At 39.1% G+C, this 21,140-nt stretch overlaps 1 protein-coding gene across 1 annotated transcript; it reads right to left on the reverse strand.

Moving 5' to 3' along the window:
- Nucleotides 1–4,997: 4,997 nt before the first annotated feature.
- On the reverse strand, nt 4,998–13,573 carry LOC138009909 (melatonin receptor type 1A-like). Its single transcript, XM_068856897.1, has 2 exons — nt 12,676–13,573; nt 4,998–8,447 (listed from the first exon to the last, which is right to left on the reverse strand). Exons 1-2 carry the CDS (start codon nt 13,329–13,331, stop codon nt 7,949–7,951), a joined length of 1,155 nt encoding a protein of 384 aa, XP_068712998.1. The 5' UTR covers nt 13,332–13,573; the 3' UTR covers nt 4,998–7,948.
- Between the last annotated feature and the right edge of the window lie 7,567 nt (nt 13,574–21,140).

A 21,140-nucleotide genomic window follows, 5' to 3' on the forward strand; every position in this document is an offset into this window, starting at 1 on the left:
AATTCGCTCAGCTTCAACACAAGATTCAAAACCTTCCACTTCGTTCGCCGTTGTCTTTGTCACGCTGGAACTAACAAGAAACATTTTGAACGAAAATTTGTCAACTGTCAATCATTGTGACTGTGCCGCCGCACCAATCAGAACCCTTGTTCGTGGACGTACGGGTTTTTCAAAAATAGGGGGTCTTCTTGCAAGCGTTCCCTCAGTCTCTTAACCCAACTTTCGCGCGGCCAGTTTGTGGAAAATCGTTTCGAAGCTCTTCTCTCGAACAGGAACGCTTCCCACGCAGGCTAGGTGCTTTCTGTGGAAAAAAAGTACCCTGCGAGCAGAGTTTCAGTAGTAAGTGGTCTTTTAACATCACCGATGGTTTCACACGTACCTCCGCAAATGTCATTATTGCATAGCCTGTACGTTACGCAATAAATTATACATCGGCAAGACAGGTAGACGACTAGGTGACCGATTTCGCGAACACCCTCGCGATGTTGAGAAGAATGACAAGGATGCATCTAACCCAGTCGCTCGTCATTTTAATCTCCCTAACCACTCCGAAAAACACATGGCTATCTGAGGCCTTTCTCTAGATCTGTTGCAGGTGCAACGGAAAGCCGCAAGAATCTGGAACAAAAACTCATCTTTCAGATCGGCACCCTTTATCCTCACAGTATTAACGAACGCTTTTCATTTAACTAATATATTCCTATTTTTCACGTTGCCATGTTACCACCAATAGCGTACGTAGCTCCCACTCTACTTTTAAAACCACACGTAATCCACAATTCCTCGATTTTCTCTGACGAAGGGCTAACGCTCGAAACGTCAGCCTTTAGAATCTCTGTACGGTGGCCAATTTACATTATCAACTCCGTTGATAAAACAAATTTTTGTATGCACTTCTGAGGCCTATCCGGGGGTTTTGAGGAAGAAGAGAAAACGGCTAATTTTATTGGGAAACGGAGGAACAAAGATCTTAGGGAACATAGGAACATACACAATACTCTGAGAGCCTTTGTGTTACGTTCTGAGCTATAAGCTTTTCATTCCATTTTAGAAAGCATTTACAAGGTTAAAGTCTGCTTTGGATGAGCTTTTCATGTCGGGGTTTGGTTTTATCTAATTTTAAAACAATTAAAGTGAGAATATGTGCGCTCTTCGAAAAAGAACAAAAACCCTTCTTGCATTTCCCCGGTGCCATAAAATTATACATTTGGTATCTCAAAAACGAGACTTTTCTGGGGAGAAAGTGTTGAGATAATTGTCCCATTTGTTATCGTGGAAACGCTTCCTTCCGTTTCCAGGTGCGATAAAGTGACGGAGCGTTTCTAGAAAAGAAGTCGTAAGGTTACTTTCCTATTTCTGATCGTGGAAATTTTAAACTAACACATGTTTCAGTTTTAGAATAAGAGGACCGAAGTCAACTCAGTAAATAGGCATTTTTTTTTTAACTTAAGAAACGAGCACCTTTCTTACGAAAGATGCAAGAAGATTGATTGTAACCACACACAGGAGTACTTTAAAGACGCTGAATGTTCGCGAAAACTCAAATTTTGCTTACTCATGGTAAAACTAGTCCAGGTATTTTCTTGGACAAAAATGGTTCGTAATTAATAGACTCGTTCAAGCTACTATTTTTTTTTTCTTTATTTATTTTTTGTTAAACGTTTGATTATAAATTCAGCAACTCTATGCTAATTTAAAATTTTGTTCTTGAAAGTAATTTTAACCTTCGTGGGCGTAGATTAATACAATTCAGCCTAGACATCGAAAAGTGGATCGTTTCAAGTGAGAAAACTGGTTTTGAAAGCAGCTCGGCCAGCCACCTAAAAAGCTTATAACCTGTCACGGTCATTCTCCCGACATTGTTGAATCGAATTTCCACATGACAGATTCTTTGTATCAACTCCCACATTAAAATGGATCGCACAAGTCACGTAAAGAACAAAGAGAGCCAGCCATGATCACATTTTGCCTCAGTATGTCCAACTTGGTCCTCTAGGATCTCCTGACCTTGATAAACTTTATTCTTGACAGCTTTTTAACGACCACCTCTGTGACTAGAAGCCTTCGAACTTTTATCTTTCTTACGAATCTGAGCAACTTAATTACTTCACTAAAGTTCTGAGCTACAGCACTTAAGCCTTGACCTTTAGAATAAACATTGAGAAAGTTCTGCTCGACAGTGAATGGAATAACATCCTCCTATCCATTAGAAATCAATCAGGCAACTAAGAGTTTATTTCAAGGACTTTGCCGTCAGTATTAACATATCTCTCGTGTCTGATACTGTTATATACACGAGTTTATGTAATATATTCTTTCGTTATAACTTGCTTTGTGTTTTGTACGTATTTTTAAATGCATCTATTTGTTTAATGTCTTGGACTAGAATGAAATTGCGCAGAATCTAGTTAGGGCATGTAATTAGTTTTCTTAAAATGGTTACGAATGCAGCTGGTCCAATTACCAGGCCAGCCACCTGAAAAGTACGTGTCCTCACAACACTGAGTTATGTGGGTTGCGCGCAAATCCGGAGATGTTGAATTTCCGCATCGTAGATTATTTGTATCAATTTTAAGATAAACACGTTATGATTAAAGATAACCAGAGCTTGAGCAAGGCATGGGTCCATTCTAAACTCGTTAGTTTTGAAGCTAACTAACTTTGCGGAATAAATCCTTTTCTCTGTCAATCAAAGGACAGGTTATTTTTCCACCCTTTATGCAAATTTATGAAACATTCCAAGGAGAGTCTGGGAAATATTTTTGTTAAATTGTAACGAAGGAGATAAATTATCGATCGTTAACCTGGTGAATAAAGATCCCCGTCGGAAGAAAAACACATATTTTTGTTGGTTAAAGCTGAACAAATTATTATATGTATCAACTCCCGCCGCATTAAAAGAGGCGGCACAAGTCACGCTAGGAATACAGAGAGCCAGAGCCATGCCCGCATTTCCCCTCACTATGTCCAAATTTAGAACTCAAAGTGCCTGTACCGACAGTGAGGAGGAAAGCTCCCTATCTTGCCCTCCTGGGAGAACTTGTTGATAGCTGCCTTTGTCGGGCTACGAAGTAAAGTGTAAAGAAATGCATGGGTTATATAAGCAACTCCCTTTTCCCCTCAGAGATAGTTGAGACTAACATGCCAGGAGACGCGAAACTCGCCCTCCACATGCGTGGGTAAGACTGACGTGCATGTCGCTTTTTCACGCGGCGGGCGCCTCTCGTGGCGGCCACGTGTTGATTCCCTTCAACTTTTCTTAAACGGAAAGGACTGCTCGTAGTCGAATGGTTCAAGGCTCGCTGATATTAGGTTTTCATGGATTTTCATTTTATTTGTGGAAAATAAAAAAAAGCGTAAGTAATTATGTTGCAGTGTTTGCTTTCTTTTCACACCACACGAACAGATACAGTGAAACGCTGGTGTGGTCCATCCGTCCTATACCACCCAATCAATGCTGAGAAGTTCGACAGTTACCTAGTCTGCAGTTGCCATGTTTTAAATGGACCCTCTAACAGTTATGTTAATCTCTTTTGGAGTTCGTATACATTTAAGTACTTTTTTAACTTCATAATTGGTTCATAATTACTTGCAAGAATTAGTGCAAGAGATATGAGGTGACCGGATCCGATGGGGAAAAAAAAATCACTGAACTGCGCTTTCCTCAGTTTATGAAGTGCCGGGTAACTTCGTCATACCAGTTTTGAGAGACTTCCAGTTATAAGTAAATGATACCGATGATTTTGAGCTGTTTTTCAGTGTGATTGATACTTCTATTACTAAAGGACGGACCATTTTATCGTGAGGGAGCGGGGGGAGGCGTGATGGGGTTAGTCAAATACGAATAAGATTCCTGTACAGCTTTTGCAGAATAAATAAAAATCGTGTATAGCAGTAAAGCAAAGAAAGATATTGCAAGCTAGTTAAATAAAATTCATGTAAAGCTTTTAGGCATGGAAAAAAATTCCTGCAGAAAAAATTGCCCGACCCCCATTCTTAATCCCTACGTTGTTTTGATCACGACGTCACAATTAAGTCACGCAATTCTAGTTACTTTTGACCGGCTTCCGAACTGTGAATTGCTGCATGGACCCTGCATTGGCATTGCAGATCAAGTAAACTGTGGTGAGTCCTCTGTAACTATTTTTGGCTATGATAACTCGTATTTTATAGCAACTCCACGTAAGTTGGATGAATATTTTTTTTGTGACGGAGGTTCTGGGTAATGTTTGTTGTGACTGTGGCGAAGTATAAGCTTAAGATTTATACGCTAATACTTCAAGTAATTCTGTTTAAACATTTACATTTTGACTTCTGTTCTCTTCTAAGCACTGTAACTTTGAAGCACTGTTAAATTGATGCCAGTAGCCGAAGCATATGATATAGCCTCGAAAGCATTCTGCACAGCTTCAAATTACACAATAATAATACAGCAAAACACTTCTCTTCCCGTCTCTAAATGTCTATACCTGCAAGAAAATTCTGATAATTCAACCTAGAATGTTTTGTTTTTCTTAATTGTGTCGTACCCGACAAGATTTTTTCTAGAAGAAATTAATTTGCGATAATTTGTAGCGAGCGCTTGTTCGTGTCAAAAGTTCGCCTCCTGTCAAACTACTCTTCACATTTTGGTCTCTCGCCGGGGAAATTTTTTAGTGCCGCCAGATATAGTTTACCAAGAGCCATAATATGGCTCTTGGTTTAACACAGTAATTTACAGGTTTTTCTTCAAAGCTGTTGTTATTTGATTTTCAAACTCGACGTACCAATTTGGTTCCTGTAGTGTGAAAGTTGGGTGAAATTTGCCATTTTTTGAATAACGGCCAGAACATTCTCATTTCAACAGCTTATGCAAATTTTATTATAAAGAGCTAAGGTGTGTTTATATTGTGTTTGTGTTTTATAAACAGACGCCGCTGCGTTTTACCGTACGAGCGAGTTAAAAATGTGTGGTTTTCCGCCGATTTCACATTCGAAGGAGGGCGATAAGCCTTATTTTCAAACTGCCCGATTTCAAAAGAAATGAAAAGCTGTTGAAAATGTTAATGTTATTTTTGAAAATACTTCACTATAGAGGTTACTTGGGCAAAAAAAAAAAGAAACTCGAAATTTCACGACTGACGTCCGATTCTCCATAGTTTCAGACATCGGCTCTTAAGAAGGTCATCATTACACGGTTGCCCAAGTGGATGTAGACCAAATTTGCTGAACATCTGAAAAGCCTCGAGCGCAAAGAGTCAACTGATGCCAGGTTTCAGGGACGCGGATTTCCTCAAACAAAGAGCGTATGTTCTGAATCATCCTTTTTTTAGTGGTGGATAATGTGAAGCTGTGGCTACTAACGTGGAGTAATACAGTCCAACTGTGCTACGGCAACGGTAAACCAGGAATCCTGTTGAATCTGCCATGAGCCCCACCGGCTGTACCGGCTGACAAATATTTGCATTAACTGTGTCAGTTCTACTGGACACACATGCAAGAAATGCAGATCTCCCACTTTGTGCAGGGCTCATAGCTGTGGCAAGAACCATCACACATTACTTCACTTCCTTAAAACTACACTAGGCGGGAATCATTGTATGTGTTCGTCGGGAAAATGTAACAGTGAACCAGAATTCGGTATCAAAACAAGATACCACTTCAACTTGCTCCTCAGCTGCTGCGGTTGACTCTTGGGAAATGTTGCTTCAAGTTATTCCAGCCAAGGTAACAAAGAAAAGAGCCAGTCAGATTCCAACGTATAGCCAAGTAGATTCAGGTTCTGACATTACTACGATAGACCATTTTCTTGCGAAGTCGATGAACATGAAAAAAAAAAATGTAGGTGTCATTTGTTTACCCACAGAACACCTTAAGAGCCCTCAGGAGGTCATTCAACATGTGTTCGTGCTTTCCGGATCGAATTAGAATTTGACAGTGTTGGTCTTTCTGGAGAGGGGAAAACCGAAGTATCCGGAGAAAAGCCTCTCAGAGCAAGGAGAGAACCAACTCAACACACATATGACGCAGGGACCGGGAATGTAACCCGGTCCGAACTGGTGAGAGGAGAGTGCTCTCACCACTGCGCCACCCCTGCTCCCCATCAAGGCTGATGTAGAAGAAGGAATGACAGTTAACTTCAAGATTGGTTCAGTAGACAGCCGGAATAAAAAAGTTTATATGGGCAGTGAAGGCATTCCAAGCTTTCCAGATCAATCGAAAGAGGCTAAAAATTCAGCATTGCAGCGTGTGCACTTCCCAGATGTTGAAGGAAAGACGAATTTCTGTGTCCGCTGGGTCCAACGTCCAAGAAGTTTTCATGCCACTTGAAGTTAGCAAGGGCAAGCCGATTGTTGTTAAGTCATTTATTGGCTTGAGTGATCTCGATGGTTCTCGCGATGTGCAAAGCTCTGGTTGTCTCGGAGTAAACGTTATCAATGGGGAGGAAGCTTCCCTGAAGAACAAGTTAGGAGAGTTCTGGAAGGTTGAATCATATAGTACCACCGAGACAAAAGCTGAACCTATATTATTAGAAGATAAAGAGCCTTGAGGCCTATGTTGATCAGCGACTCTTGGCCTGAAGGAAGGGAAGACAGATATGATTGACATGGTGATCAAGTGATGAGGCACCACCCGCTGAGTTAGTAATTTTAACTTGAGGCCGGTCGCAAGGCTTACTTTTTTGTTTTACTCTTCCACCGACGCAGCCGACCAGAGTTTCGTTTGAAACTAGAAAATTGTTCATGTTCAAACGGTTGCGCACGATATCTCCGAATAAAGCTGCTTTCCATGGAACTTAAAAGTCAGGATTGTGGAGATCTTCGGGGAATAATTCCTTCTTCACTGATCATCCGAAACTAGGAACTTATGTGTTTTGTGACGATGTGTCAACGCCCAAGTGGAATTTTGAGGTTACCGGAGCCTTCGTTCAGAATATTTATGCCCGATTGTCTTCAGTAGATCCGGTGACAGTGGGAACTCGAGTTTCCCAATATATTGCATTGAGGATAGGGACCTAAATATAAAACTTGCGGGAATTACCAAGGACTGCCCTCAATTCAAACGCAACGCAAACACAAGTAACACACAATGGAGCTAATGTAAGTCGGTTAACTTAAATTTCTTTCCAATGCTTTTTTGAACAGTTATGTATGATCATTAAATTCCGACAGACATTGTTATATTTTGCGCAAGGAGCTTGAGTTACCTGTGGTACTTACCAGAACAACAGGCCATTTCCGAGTTTTTGTGATGGTAATCAGTTCTACTTTACATATGAATGAAAACTAATTTTCATAAGAAAAAATTTGCATCTAGACTCGCTTTGAAGGGAGGCAGACATGTACTCGGAAATGGCCTATTGCTTGAATAAGTACTGAACTATATTAACATTTATTTCATCAAAAAACTTTGTATTTTACAATGTTAATTAAATCCAAAACTTTGTTGTTTATTCGTCTTAAGCAGATGCAAACCTCAGACGGTTTTCAAAATATAAGTATAATGCACGACATGACGTCCTTATACTTGGTCCTATCCTCGTTGTTCTTGTCATATTTACAATTATCGGAAGGATAGAAAGTAAAAATTCTGACGGCTTAAATAAGGGAACTGAGTAAATTGCCAATAGCCAGAGTAAATAAATTACACTTTATCTTCACCTGCCGCTCAAACTGCAAGACAAATTATAGATGTAAACTATGGATGAGAAGAAAGAACCGAGTAGACTGTTGGTCAATCTCTTCTCCCTTTTGTGGATGAAACCTTCGTATGTTCTTCTGTTCCAGTTTTTCCATTAGATAATGTGTTAAAAATGTCAAATTCACCTAAACTTCAACGGGGTTACAAAATCTATCATAATTGACCTAAATGCTCAGTTGACAAATGAATTATTAGCGATAATGCGACTCAAAATCGTCAAAATAAACAGTTTTACTATAAAACTTGAGATATCAACCAAATATATTTCTCATTCTTTTTTATCGTGATCAACACTTAAAGCATTACCGACAGTGAGATTACCAAAATGCCCGTCGTCAACTTCTTGTGGAACATTATTCTTATCTATCTGAGGGGTTTCATAAGTTATGCGATTCCGAACTTTCCTCTTACACTCACAAACAATTTTGCGGAATTCTCTTCTGAAGCAACGGTTCATACCAGCGTAAATTAATGGATTTATCGTATTGGATAAGTAAAGGAAAAAGAAACATAGCAGCTTCACATTTCGTGGCAGCTTTTGAACCAAATCGAAGCGCATTAAAATGACAATGATCCAAAAGGGAATCCAACAGATCAGGAAAGCGAAAACAACTACAAAAAGAGATTTACTAATTCTTATCTCTCGGGCACTGATGATCGGCGAGTGTTGTCGCAAGAATGAAGTTTCGATTTTGTGGTGTTGCATTTTTTTCGCAACTTTCACGTAGCTAAACACGGTGATGATTAAAGGCGTTAAGAGTGGCTGCCTGTAAAAATCAGACAAATTCTTAATTTCGCGGCAAAGGTCGAAAATTCGATTTGGCTCATATTTTCATGGTAGATAGGCTAGGGCATGACAATAACTACTGGACAGTTTTTTCGGCAAAATATCCTTTTATTTCAAAGAAATATGCAAATTACCAAATTCCGTTAAAATCGCCATGTCACGCACTATTTTATTAAACAACTTTGAGAGTCTCGCATGCAAAACGACATTATTCGTCCGTCTTTAGAACACTCAAATATTTTTGTGCAATGTTTAAATGTGTGCTTGGTCGATTTTAGTGAATGTTGTGCTGTCGTTTTGGGTGGAAAATGATTAAATTTCGAAGACATGTATTTCATTCACTTAAAAGCACTTCGTAAATATAGTTAATTTTCATCATGTGCGAAACCTTCAAATGGACTAAGCTTCTGCTGGTTGAATCGTAGAAGAATGGTGTACAGATTCCTGTAAAAATTTCTTTGGGCAAATGATTGTGAGCGACGCGAGAGCTTTTCAAAGTACGTTAAAAATGCAAATATTTGCCCTTCCGTCGTCAAATATCAATTGACTGGTTACCCATATATTTTAGCATGCGCCACATGACTTGACCTATATTAAGTTGAAATAGACACAGAGATCATAATTTCGAAATGTTCAAACCTTATTTGCTGCATAAGGCAGATCCAAAAGCCGATTTAACGTGTTTTTCCCACCATTCGGCACATATAAAGCAGTACAGTTTCCTTCTGTTTACACAATGTCTGATCTACATCGCCAACTGTCATCGTATTTAATGGTCAAATACCATATTTCGGCGCATCTGATCGCCACTGCATCTAACTCAGCAACGGCTGAGTCATTTGTGGATAGTTGCTTACTTCGCACAGCGCCAAAATACTACCACATCTGAACGATTGCTGCTTGACCTTGAATACTTTGCAGCGGTTCGTCATTTGTTTGTCCCGCAATGCTGTCATCCCAGCCTAGAGGGTAGGGGTAGGGCAATTTCTATCCTGATATATACGTAACCATTTTGAGCACAAAATCTTGTTGAGTGGGAAGAGAGTAAATAAAAGAATATAAAGAATGACTATTTTCCCTTTGTCTTCTGAGTTGTTTCCTGTTGTCATCTCTTACGCGACCCGCTACCTACATTGCGTAACACTTTCGGCTTAAACTCGTTCCTAGGTCTTTCCTCGCTGTGCAAAAGCAGCTTCCACAAAACCAAACAGTGCAAACACAAAAAGAAGTCGTTAGTCTTTTTTTCAACTTCGCAGAATTTGTTTTCGAATACTCTCGCGTCAGTCGGAGACTTTTGTGCGTCTTTTGCAAAGTTTTTTTTTTTACTCAAATAGGCCACGTTCGATATATCAATATTCTTACTTGCTCTGAGGCTTTAGGGATAATTATTTTGTAACTTTTTAAAGTTTCTTTTGTCTCTAAATTCCCGAAAGAGACTGGATACAAAGAAGACAACACCAAATATGGATGTTTGTCCTGAAAGCCTTGGGGCCATGTTAGAATATTGACGTGGCATATTGCTTTACGCAACATACCGGTAATCATACCGTTACCCAACCCCGGTACCAAACGCATCATCTTGCGCGCGCTCGATAACAGACATTTTTTTAAAACTGACAAATCTTCACAAGCCTCTCCCCAATTTGCAGTTTTTCTTACGCGTTCGAAGTCACTCGATCTCCGCACGGAAACAAAATGTCACAAATTAATGCCTGAAGCGTTTTGTGAGATTCCGCCATAACAATTCAGAGCTGATGAAGGAAACCTAGTACCTAGGTGCACTACTGGATAAAGAAGGCGTGGCGACTAAAGACATACAACAGAGACTAAGTAAAGCCAGACAAACTGTCTACAGGTTGCGAAGAATTTGGGACTGTAACGAAATTAGCAGGAAGACGAAACTTCAATTGTTCAAAACAATTGTCAGAGCAGTTTTGATGTATGGCTGCGAAGCTTGGAAACTCACGAAAACAGAAGCAAAGAAGCTGGACACTTTCCAATACAAATGCATGAAACGCATACTGAGAATAAGATGGCCACGGACCATCTCGCACCAACAAATCCAGGAGACCACAGGAGTGAACAGAACGAGTGATGAGATCAGACGCCGAAGATGGAATTGGATCGGGCATATATTGAGGAAGAACAGAGAGGAGCACTGTGTTACAGCATTGGAGTGGAGGCTAGAGGGGAGGAGGAGACCAGGACGACCAAAAACAACATGGAGGAGAATGGTTGAAGACGAAAGACGAGTAGCTGGGTGGCAATCATGGACGACTGTCAGAGCTTTAGCAGCAAACCGAAGTGGATGGAAAGAGAATGCCAAAGCCTTATGTGCCTTATGGCACGAAGAGATATAGAGATAGAGAAGGAAAGCCATACGAAAGACAAAGGAGACATTGGACTAGACCGGGAAGAGCTAGCGCGTGGTGGGACTTCTTTGTGAATGTAGTGGTAATAACTGAACATTTATTTCACATATGCACAATCCTAGGTCCAACTCGTTCTTATCGTTTTCCAACGTTTTAGTTTGGACAGATGAAACCAATGGGAAAATTAAACGTTAGTGTGGGCGAAAATATTTTGCTTCGTTTTCTTCGAGATAAAAAGGCTTAAGCTTTACTGTGGCCGGGGCCCGAGTTAGAGCTCTTTCGGGGCGGGTTTCGGGGGTGTTCGTCTCATTCCCTTTTAGCATAAATCAACTAGTGGTTGAAAACTTTATCTAAATCCTCTTCACAGACACTTTGAGAACACCAAGAGGCGGCCGTCATTAATTTTGTTAGCTGATACACTAAATACTATCTATCACAGAATAGATAGTAGCGTAGCCAATCAAAGAACTGCACGCTAGCCCAGACTAAAAACGGATGAACATTCAACAAATTGTTTCACTTATTTTACAGTGCGACGCGCCATACCGTGGCCACCCAACAAACACTTTTACAAGTTAGCTACTGATCAAGATACGCGAATTTGATTGACAGACACATCTCCATAGAAAGTTTCAACGCGCAAGAAACAAATGGAGGCTTGTCTGTCAATCAAATCCGCTCACACTGATTGGCTAACTTGAAAAAAATGTTTGTTGGGTGGCCACGGTAAGGCGCGTGGCAGTGTTAGAGTGCCCAATACAAAATATGGAAAGCAAAATACGAATATATCGAAATCAAATATTTATATTTGTTTTACATTGTTTTTATTTGTTTGATTTTTTTATTATTATTATTACTATATACCCCTACCGGTGTAGCTACCTACTAAAATGATAGCATTGCGTGACGACCAAATAACGAACGCTGCAAGATTGTGCTGCGGGCGCCGACACTCTTGGGAGCAAAGGTAAAAGGTCGCAATCAAATGTAATATTTTGGTCAACTTGGTGTAGTACGTACAACGCAAACAACTATCCACGAATTGCTTAGCAGCTGTTGACTTAGGTAGATGCAGTGATGATTATATGCCGCGAAAGAAGATCACAGATTCATGACATTCGACCACTGATTACGTTGACAGTTGGCGATGTGCATTAGACTTTGTCTAAACAGAAGCAAAGTTTGACCGCTTAAAGGCGACGAATCGTGAAAGAAACACGTTAAATCGGCCTATGGACCTGTCTCTTACTGCCAATAAGGTTAGAAAATTTCGAAATTATCATCTCTGTGTCTATTTCAACTTAATATGGGTCAAGTCATGTGGCGCATGCATGCTAAGATTTACGTGTAACCCGTCAATTGATATTTGACGACAAAGGGCAAATATTTGCATTTTTAACGTCCTTTGAAAAGCTCTCGCGTCGCTCACAATCATTTGCCCAAAGAAATTTTTACAGGAATCTGTACACCATTCTTCTACGATTCAACCACCAGAAGCTTAATCCATTTGAAGGTTTCGCACATGATGAAAATTAATTATATGTACGAAGCACTTTTAAGTGAATGAAATACATGTCTTCGAATTTAATTATCTTCCACCCAAAACAACAGCACAACATTCACTAAAATCGACCAAGCACACATTTAAACATTGCACAAAAATATTTGAGTGTTCCAAAGACGGAAAAATAATGTTGTTTTCCATGCGAGACTCTCAAAGTTGTTTAATAAAATAGTGCGTGACATGGCGATTTTAACGGAATTTGGTAATTTGCATATTTCTTTGAAATAAAAGGATATTTTGCCGAAAAAACTATCCAGTAGTTTTTGTCATGCCCTAGCCTGTCTACCATAAAAATATGAGCGAAATCGAATTTTCGACCCTTCCCGAGTTGTGTTTGATAATTACGGGCAGGGACTCTTAACAAGAACAAAGAAACAACGATGCAATAGTGTATGAGTCTGCCATTTTCGCTGAGATGATCAATGGCGCACGAGGCAATATTCGGGAAAAACGTGTTCTTTCGAAGACCAACTATGTTTGGGAGGACACTGTAACAGGCAACAATCACCCAAACAGACACTAGAAGGGCCAGTGGTTTTTTCGGTGAAAAGAACCTCTGATATTCCCGGTCTGGTCTGCACATTCGCACATAACGATTGAGCGCTGTCAGCCCCATTGTTACTGGTGAAACGTAAATGATAAACGCACTGAAGAAAGCAAGAACATCAAAAATCACTTCACCAAAAATCCAGTGGCCTCTTACAAGAACAGCTGTCACAAACGGCATTACAAATACGGCCGATAGTAAATCGCTTATTGCCAATGCCATGATGTAAAGATTCGTTGTTGTACGCAGTTGTGTGTTTCTGTATACGGACATACAAACCAAGGTGTTTCCCATAAAGGACATAAGATTCAAGAAAATCAACGCGCTGACTTCTACGACAACCAAGACTACGTTCCTTGATTGCAGAACTCTCGCCATCATCCAGTGTGGTCAAAACTTCGATCGCACAAAAAACAGCCCAGCTAGAATCTCCCGAGATGTGGTTAACTGAAGTTTAAAAGGTTCTTTAAAAGGTCTATATACCGTGTTACTTTATTTATTTTGACAATGTCATAATTTCTTGGGATTTGATTAGAAGGAAGAAAGTTCTCCGAAAGACACGTGAAACTTATCCAATGATTAAGTTTTTTGAAATAATAGCTTCCTTACCTAATTTGGGCACAAATTAATTTAAGCTGCACCTTCTTAAAAGATCGCAATAAACTATATATCGTGCAAACATGGACCACGCAAGTACGAAAAGCGCTCGGCTTTATACTCATACTTGTTGCTTATGATTTTCTTGGGGCTTTCAAAAATTACACAAGATAATGTTACATGTGATTTACTAATGCTCGCTTTTGTGAGCACAGTCCTATCTCTTGCAACTTTCGGTTGTCTAACGTCTGGCCAGACTATGCATTTCTGAGGAGGGTAGTTTCTAAAGAAACTGTGGTGCTGCGTCGGTGGGGAAGTAGTATACAAAAATCTGGTTTCATCAACGGAGTTGATAATGTAAATTGGCCACCGTACAGAGATTGTAAAAGCTGAGGTTTCGAGCGTTAGTCCTTCGTCAGAGAGGACGTACGTTACGCAATAAATTATACATTGGTGAGACAGGTAGACGACTAGGTGACCGATTTCGCGAACACTTTCGCGATGTTGAGAATGAGAAGGATGCATCTAAGCCAGTCGCTCGTCATTTTAATCTCCCTAACCACTCCGAAAAAGACATGGCTATCTGAGGCCTTTCTCTACATCTAGGTGCGACGGAAAGCCGCAAGAACCTGGAACAAAAATTCATCTTTTAAATCGGCACCCTTAATCCTCACAGTATCAACGAACGCTTTTCATTTAACTAATATATTCCTATTTTTCACGTTGCCATATTACCATCAAAGACAAAATATCTTAGGGAACATAGGAACATACACAATACTCTAAGGGCCTTTTTTGTTACGTTCTGCGCTATAATCTTTTCATTCCATTTTAGAAAAGTATTTCCAAAGGAAAGGTTAAAGTCTGCTTTGGATGCACTTTTCATCTCGGGGTTTGGTTTTATCTAATTTCAAAACAATTTAAGTCAGAATATGGGCGCTTTTCGAAAAAGAAAATAAGCCCTTCTTGAATTTCCCGGGTGCCATAAGATGATACATTCGGTGTCTCAAAAATGAGACTTTTCTGGGGAGGAAGTCTTGAGATGATTGTTCCATTTGTTATCGTGGAATCGCTTCCTTCCTTTTCCAGGTGCAATAGAGTGACGGAACGTTTCTAGAAAGGAAGTCATAAGGTTACTTTCCTATTCCTGATCGTGGAAATTTTAAACTAACTCATGTTTCAGTTTTACAATAAAAGGACCAAGGTTAACTCAGTAAATGGGCATCAAATATTTTAAATTAAGAAACGAGCACCTAACCTACAAAAGATAAAAGAAAATTGATTATAACCACAATCAGGAGTATACGTACTTTAAAGACGCTGAATGTTCGACAAAACTCAAATTTTGCTTAGTCATGGTAAAATGCTTTCATGTATTTTTTTGGACAAGAATTGTTAGTAATTAATAGCCTTCGTTTAATCTACTATCTTTCTTTCTTTATTTATTTTTTTATGAAACGTTTAATCATAAATTTAGCAAATCTATGCTAATTAAAATATATTATATAAATAAAATGTAAATCAACCTGAACAACCCAACAACCCTACATGTATGTCAACTGTTGCACAAAAGCGGTCTTTACCTATAAAACGAAATATTTTATATCTAAACGATCTGGAATATTTTCTGTGAGAACCACCCAATCAACACACATGAAATGTTAAAACAATATAAATTAATCCAGCTCACATTAAACCCCTCAGTGGAGCATCACAATATTTAAGGTTTAGTCACCACACTCTTCATTCTCTGTCAAGCTGTCACTATCTTCCCCAGAGACTTTCATCATCTGTATCCACTTCTTCCTCACTTTCTTCCATAAAACCATCTAGATAGTCTTGTAATGTTGTAATGGCTCTTTCTGTCAAGTGACCATTCTTTGCCATTTTTGTCAGCCACCTGACCTATCTAACTGAAAGGCGTGCAAAAGATTCTTTCTTTCTTTCTTATTAACTTTAAATTTCTCCAAAATGATCCCGTTACTGGTAGAATCTTTTCGCAACCTCCACTTATTTCATCCAAACGCGACAAAAACGTAGGCAACATTTTAGTTAAAAGCGCGCTCAAAACTAACGAGCAACCCGGCACTTCAAATGTGCGCGCTCACGATGCAAAGCTTGTCTTTTCATTGTTAACACTAGCAAGATATCAGGACCTAAACGATCTGTTAAGATCACCGATCGTTTCACATGTACCTCCGCAGATGTCATTTATTGCATAACCTGTACGTTACGCAATAAATTATACATTGGTGAGACAGGTAGACGACTAGGCGACCGATTTCGCGAACACTATCGCGATGTTGAGAAGAATGACAAGGATGCATCTAAGCCAGTCGCTCGTCATTTTAATCTCCCTAACCACTCCGAAAAAGACATGGCTATCTGAGGCCTTTCTCTACATCTAGGTGCGACGGAAAGCCGCAAGAACCTGGAACAAAAATTCATCTTTTAAATCGGCACCCTTAATCCTCACAGTATCAACGAACGCTTTTCATTTAACTAATATATTCCTATTTTTCACGTTGCCATATTACCATCAAAGACAAAATATCTTAGGGAACATAGGAACATACACAATACTCTGAGGGCCTTTTTTGTTACGTTCTGAGCTATAAATGTTTCATTCCGTTTAGAAAGCATGTCCAAAGGCAAGGTTAAAGTCTGCTTTGGATGAGCTTTTCATCTCGGGGTTTGGTTTTATCTAATTTCAAAACAATTAAAGTCAAAATATGTCCGCTTTTCGAAAAAGAACATAAGCCCTTCTTGCGTTTCCCAGGTGCCATAAAATGATACATTTGGTATCTCAAAAACGAGACATTTCTGGGGAGGAAGTCGTGAGATAATTTTCCATTTGTTATCGTGGAAACGCTTCCTTCCTTTTCCAGGTGCGATAAAGTGACGGAACGTTTCTAGAAAGGAAGTCGTAAGGTTACTTTCCCATTCCTGATCGTGGAAATTTTAAACTAACACATGTTTCAGTTTTAGAATAAGAGGACCAAAGTTAACTCAGTAAATAGGCATCAAATATTTTCAATTAAGAAACGAGCACCTATCCTACGAAAGATGAAACAAAATTGATTATAACCATACACAGCAGTACTTTAAAGACGCTGAATGTTCGACAAAACTCAAATTTTGCTTACTCATGGTAAAATACTTTCATGTGTTTTTTTTTTGGACAAAAATGGTTACCAATTAATAGGCTTTGTTCAATCTACTGTTTTTTTTTCTTTATTTTTTGTGAAACGTTTAATTTTATTATTAATTTTACGCCCTTCGTGGGCGTAGATTAATACAATTCAGCCTAGACATCGAAAAGTGGATGGTTTCAAGTGAAAAAACTGGTTTTGAAAGCAGCTCGTCCAATTAATTAACAGGCCAGCCTCCTAAAAAGCTTATAACCTGTCACGGTCATTCTCCCGACAATGTTGAATCGAATTTCAACATGACAGATTCTTTGTATCAACTCCCACATTAAAATGGATCGCACAAGTCACGTAAAGAACAAAGAGAGCCAGCCATGATCACATTTTGCCTCAGTATGTCCAACTTGGTCCTCTAGGATCTCCTGAACTTGATAAACTTTATTCTTGACAGCTTTTTAACGACCACCTCTGTGTCTAGAAGCCTTGGAACTTTTATCTTTCTTACGAATCTGCGCAACTTAATTACTTCACTAAACTTCTGAGCTACAGCACTTAAGCCTTGACCTTTAGAATAAACATTGAGAAAGTTCTGCTCGACAGTGAATGGAATAACATCCTCCTATCCATCAGAAATCAATCAGGCAACTAAGAGTTTATTTCAAGGACTTTCCCGTCAGTATTAACAAATCTTTCGTGTCTGATACTGTTATATATATGAGTATATGTAATATATTCTTTCGTTATAACTTGCTTTGTGTTTTGTACGTATTTTTAAATGCATCTATTTGTTTAATGTCTTGGACTAGAATGAAATTGCGCAGAATCTTGTTAGGGCATGTAATTAGTTATCTTAAAATGGTTACGAATGCAGCTGGTCCAATTACCAGGCCAGCCACCTGAAAAGTACGTGTCCTCACAATACTGAGTCATGGGGGTTGCGCGCAAATCCGGAGATGTTGAATTTCCGCATCGTAGATTATTTGTATCAATTTTAAGATAAACACGTTATGATTAAAGATAAGCAGAGCTTGAGCAAGGCATGGGTCCATTCTAAACTGGTTAATTTTGAAACTAACAAACTTTGTGGAATAAATTCTTTCCTCTGTAAATCAAAGGACAGGTTATTTTTTTCATCTTTTACGCACATTTATGAAACATTCCAAGGAGAGTCTGGGGAATATTTTTGTTAAATTGCAACGAAGGAGTTACCGATCTTTAACCCGGTGAATAAAGTTCCCCATCAGAAGAAAAACACATCGTTTTGTTGGTGAAGGCTGAACAAATTATTTTATGTATCAACTCCCGCCGCATTAAAAGAGGCGGCACAAGTCACGCTAGGAATACAGAGAGCCAGAGCCATGCCCACATTTCCCCTCACTATGTCCAACTTGGTCTTCTAAAATTTTCTGACATTGTTAAACTTTAAACTTGCCGGCTCTTTAACGACCACTTCTGTGACTAAACACCTTCAATCGTTTATCTTTCTTCTGTATCTGAGCAAGATAATCGGCTGAGACCTCGTTAGAATAAACATAAGAATGTCCACGATTTTTCCTATTTCGTGAACGGTTTTGTTGTTGTTGTTGTTGTCGTTGTCATGAATTTAAACCACATGCAAATCGTACTTATCAAATTACTCCCATTCCCTGAATTAGCCTTTTTCAATTACGGTTTCGATGAATAACTCGGTTTACCCAGTTTGTTAAAGAAAGTGTTCTGCTGATAACTATTAAAAGTAACAACAGGCAATCAAAACGTTAAAAATAACTTACAAGTTAAACAAAAGCTCTGCACGTATGGGCTGATGGAGTCTACTTAGAAGTTCAAATTGCTTTTGAGTTTTTTTTTTTTTTTTTTTTTTTTTTTTTTTTTTCATGAAAAGCATTTCAAAAACTGAACAATGAAACCTACTCTGACATTTTCTCGAAATGTTAAAAAAGGTTTGCATTAAGATTGCATCTACCGTACTCTGTAATAAGATGTTTGACAATTGCCGAATTCTTCTGTTCATCAACACTTTGAAAAAGGTGTGGGGCCGTGTAGCCCAGTCCAGGACATATTAATCTGTATCGCACAGATCGTGCATGAAAAGTGATAGACAACGCAATGCTGATTAGCAATAGACGGCTTGGGTTCTTTAGGCCTAAGGTCTTGCTCTAATTTCCTACTCACAAAAACCGGCTGCAATGTAGGGGCAGTCTTATCACAAAGATCCTGATCTTTAAAAGGAAGACTAATCCTGACTATGTTGGTCGTTTCCGTGTTTTCATTACGTTGAAAAAGGTGTCGGGCATAGCCTACGTAATCTGTATGGAAAAGATCACATAAAAAATGGTAAACAACGCATTACTGATTAAAATAGACGGCTTAGCTTCCTTAGGCCTAAGGTCTTGCTCTTTAACCTGTCAAACTGTGCTGTTTATTTGTAAACATGCTGATATTTCCACTGTTCTTAAGAAACCTCAGTAAAGCGGGAAGGCGTATGCACATATTACGAGTGTGCACGAAGTATGGTTATAGTTAAGTTTCTCTACACCACCTTTTTCATAGTTTAATCATACCTCTTTTTACTTATATTATGGGGTGGTGAAAGTTATGATAAGTATTTAAAATTGATAGGTTTCAGAAAAGAGCAGTTCGTTTTGGCGTCTTTGAGGGGGTCAAGCCTGTTTTGAACGTTTTAGGGGCATCAGATAGTAAGCATCACAACTTTTACTAAAGGCCTTTTGGCAGATCTCTTACCACCCAGTAAAACAAGATTGCTAAGGAATCGTGGTCATTCCCTATGTACCTCCTCAAATAAGAACCGAATGTTTTAAACGCTCTTTAATTTATTGATAGATGTCTTTTTAAAATTCTTTGATTTTTTATTGTAATTCAGAACGCTGGTTTTTGAAATTAATAAAGAGCTCTATTTATTTATTTATCTATTTTCTACTAACAATGGCTGCAATGTAGGGCCACCGTTATGACTAAGATCACGTAAATGTCTACGGACAGCACTACTACTACTACTACTACTACTACTGCTGCTGTTGTTGTTTCAGAGGCTGCCGTAATGTTCCCAAAACAAAGTCAAGTCTGGACACAGCGATTCACGGAGAAATATACTCCAAAGCCTTTTTCTAGCTGAAAAAAGAGTTCGATGCTCCGTTTTTCATTCCAACGAAAAGAGCATAGTTTGTGTTCCTCCCTGTCTGATCAGCTTGCTAAACGTATTATCCTTTCAGCTCGAATGTGAAAGATTCCCTTCACATTTCCACGCCGAGCAGTTGTCCGCCAATGCTTGTGCTCGTCTTTTCGAACACGGGACTGAAATTAGGGATGTTGCCCGCGTGCAAGTGCCACTTACCCCTCCGGTACACAGTCGACTGCTGTTCATGAAAATATACGTGGGCTAATGTGGACTGCGGGGAAAGTGCTGTATTTTCAAGGATCGGATTTTGACATTGCACCGGATGGGTAAGTGGCACTTGCACACGGGTAACATCGTACCACCGGTAGGTCATAAATTGACGACAGGTAGTGATCGGTTGTTAGTGATCACTGGTAGTGACAATGTTTTAATTACCCAGGCAATTGTATGATTGGTTTGTCAAATGCATTCCACAAGGGTGAAGGTTTTCCCTTTTTGCAAAGGAAAATGGCTCTGCTTGTTTTTTAATCTTTCTTAAACATGTAACAAACTGGCGTGTGGTTCCTTCGATCTATCAATCATTGTTTGGTAGAGTATTGTTTTCTTTGGACAACATCTTTGGGTTAACCTTTTAGTTGTAGAGTTTTGGAAGAACGTTTAGGCCGACATTATAGAAAAATTCATCACCTGACCAGGGAATTTCACGTTAATTTCAAGAGAAAAAGCGATATATCAACACTCATGTCCTTGGTCGAATGTTGCAGCATTCAGTGGGCGCTATAAAAAGCCATTCAAATTAACTGTCACTTGTTAATAGCCAACAAATAGGAGTCAAATACACAAACGTTCATTCCTGTTTTACGATTCTTCGTTTTCTGAACTTTTACAAAGGCTCCAATTTATATTTTTAGTTAAAAATGATCATTAAACTGAATGCACTTTTAATATCGGGTATTTCACCAGAACAATTCGTAAATTTGGGAAAAACTCTTCGACAGCGGCTGAATGGACAACGTGCGTCCAAACAACGTCAACTCTTCAAATACGCTCGGGTATACGTAAGTTGTTTACCTCCAAATATAAGAAATTAACTCGAACGGAACTTTAAAATACATTGCTATTTGCCGCGTAACGTTAATTTTTTTGGGAGGCAAAGCAAGCAAATAGTCAAAAACGGGGTAAACGCGGCACTGTTTTTATTTTCATTTTTTTTTATCAACGCACAGAACTGTTGTTGCTACCATTGGGTAACATTCAACTGAAAATTAATGAAAATGTTTGCTGGCCTCTAGTTCATCATGCTTCTGT

The sequence above is a fragment of the Montipora foliosa genome, chromosome 7 (assembly GCF_036669935.1).
Source record: "Montipora foliosa isolate CH-2021 chromosome 7, ASM3666993v2, whole genome shotgun sequence".
NCBI classification, from domain to species: Eukaryota; Metazoa; Cnidaria; class Anthozoa; order Scleractinia; family Acroporidae; genus Montipora; species Montipora foliosa.

What these genes read in the sequence shown, in the direction of transcription:
- LOC138009909 (XM_068856897.1), bottom strand. Translation starts at nt 13,331, where the DNA reads ATGATGGCGAGAGTTCTGCAATCAAGGAACGTAGTCTTGGTTGTCGTA. An exon ending in TTTATGGTAGACAGGCTAGG is followed by an intron (nt 8,448 to 12,675) that starts GCATGACAAAAA and finishes TGATTTTTACAG; the next exon opens with GCAGCCACTCTTAACGCCTT.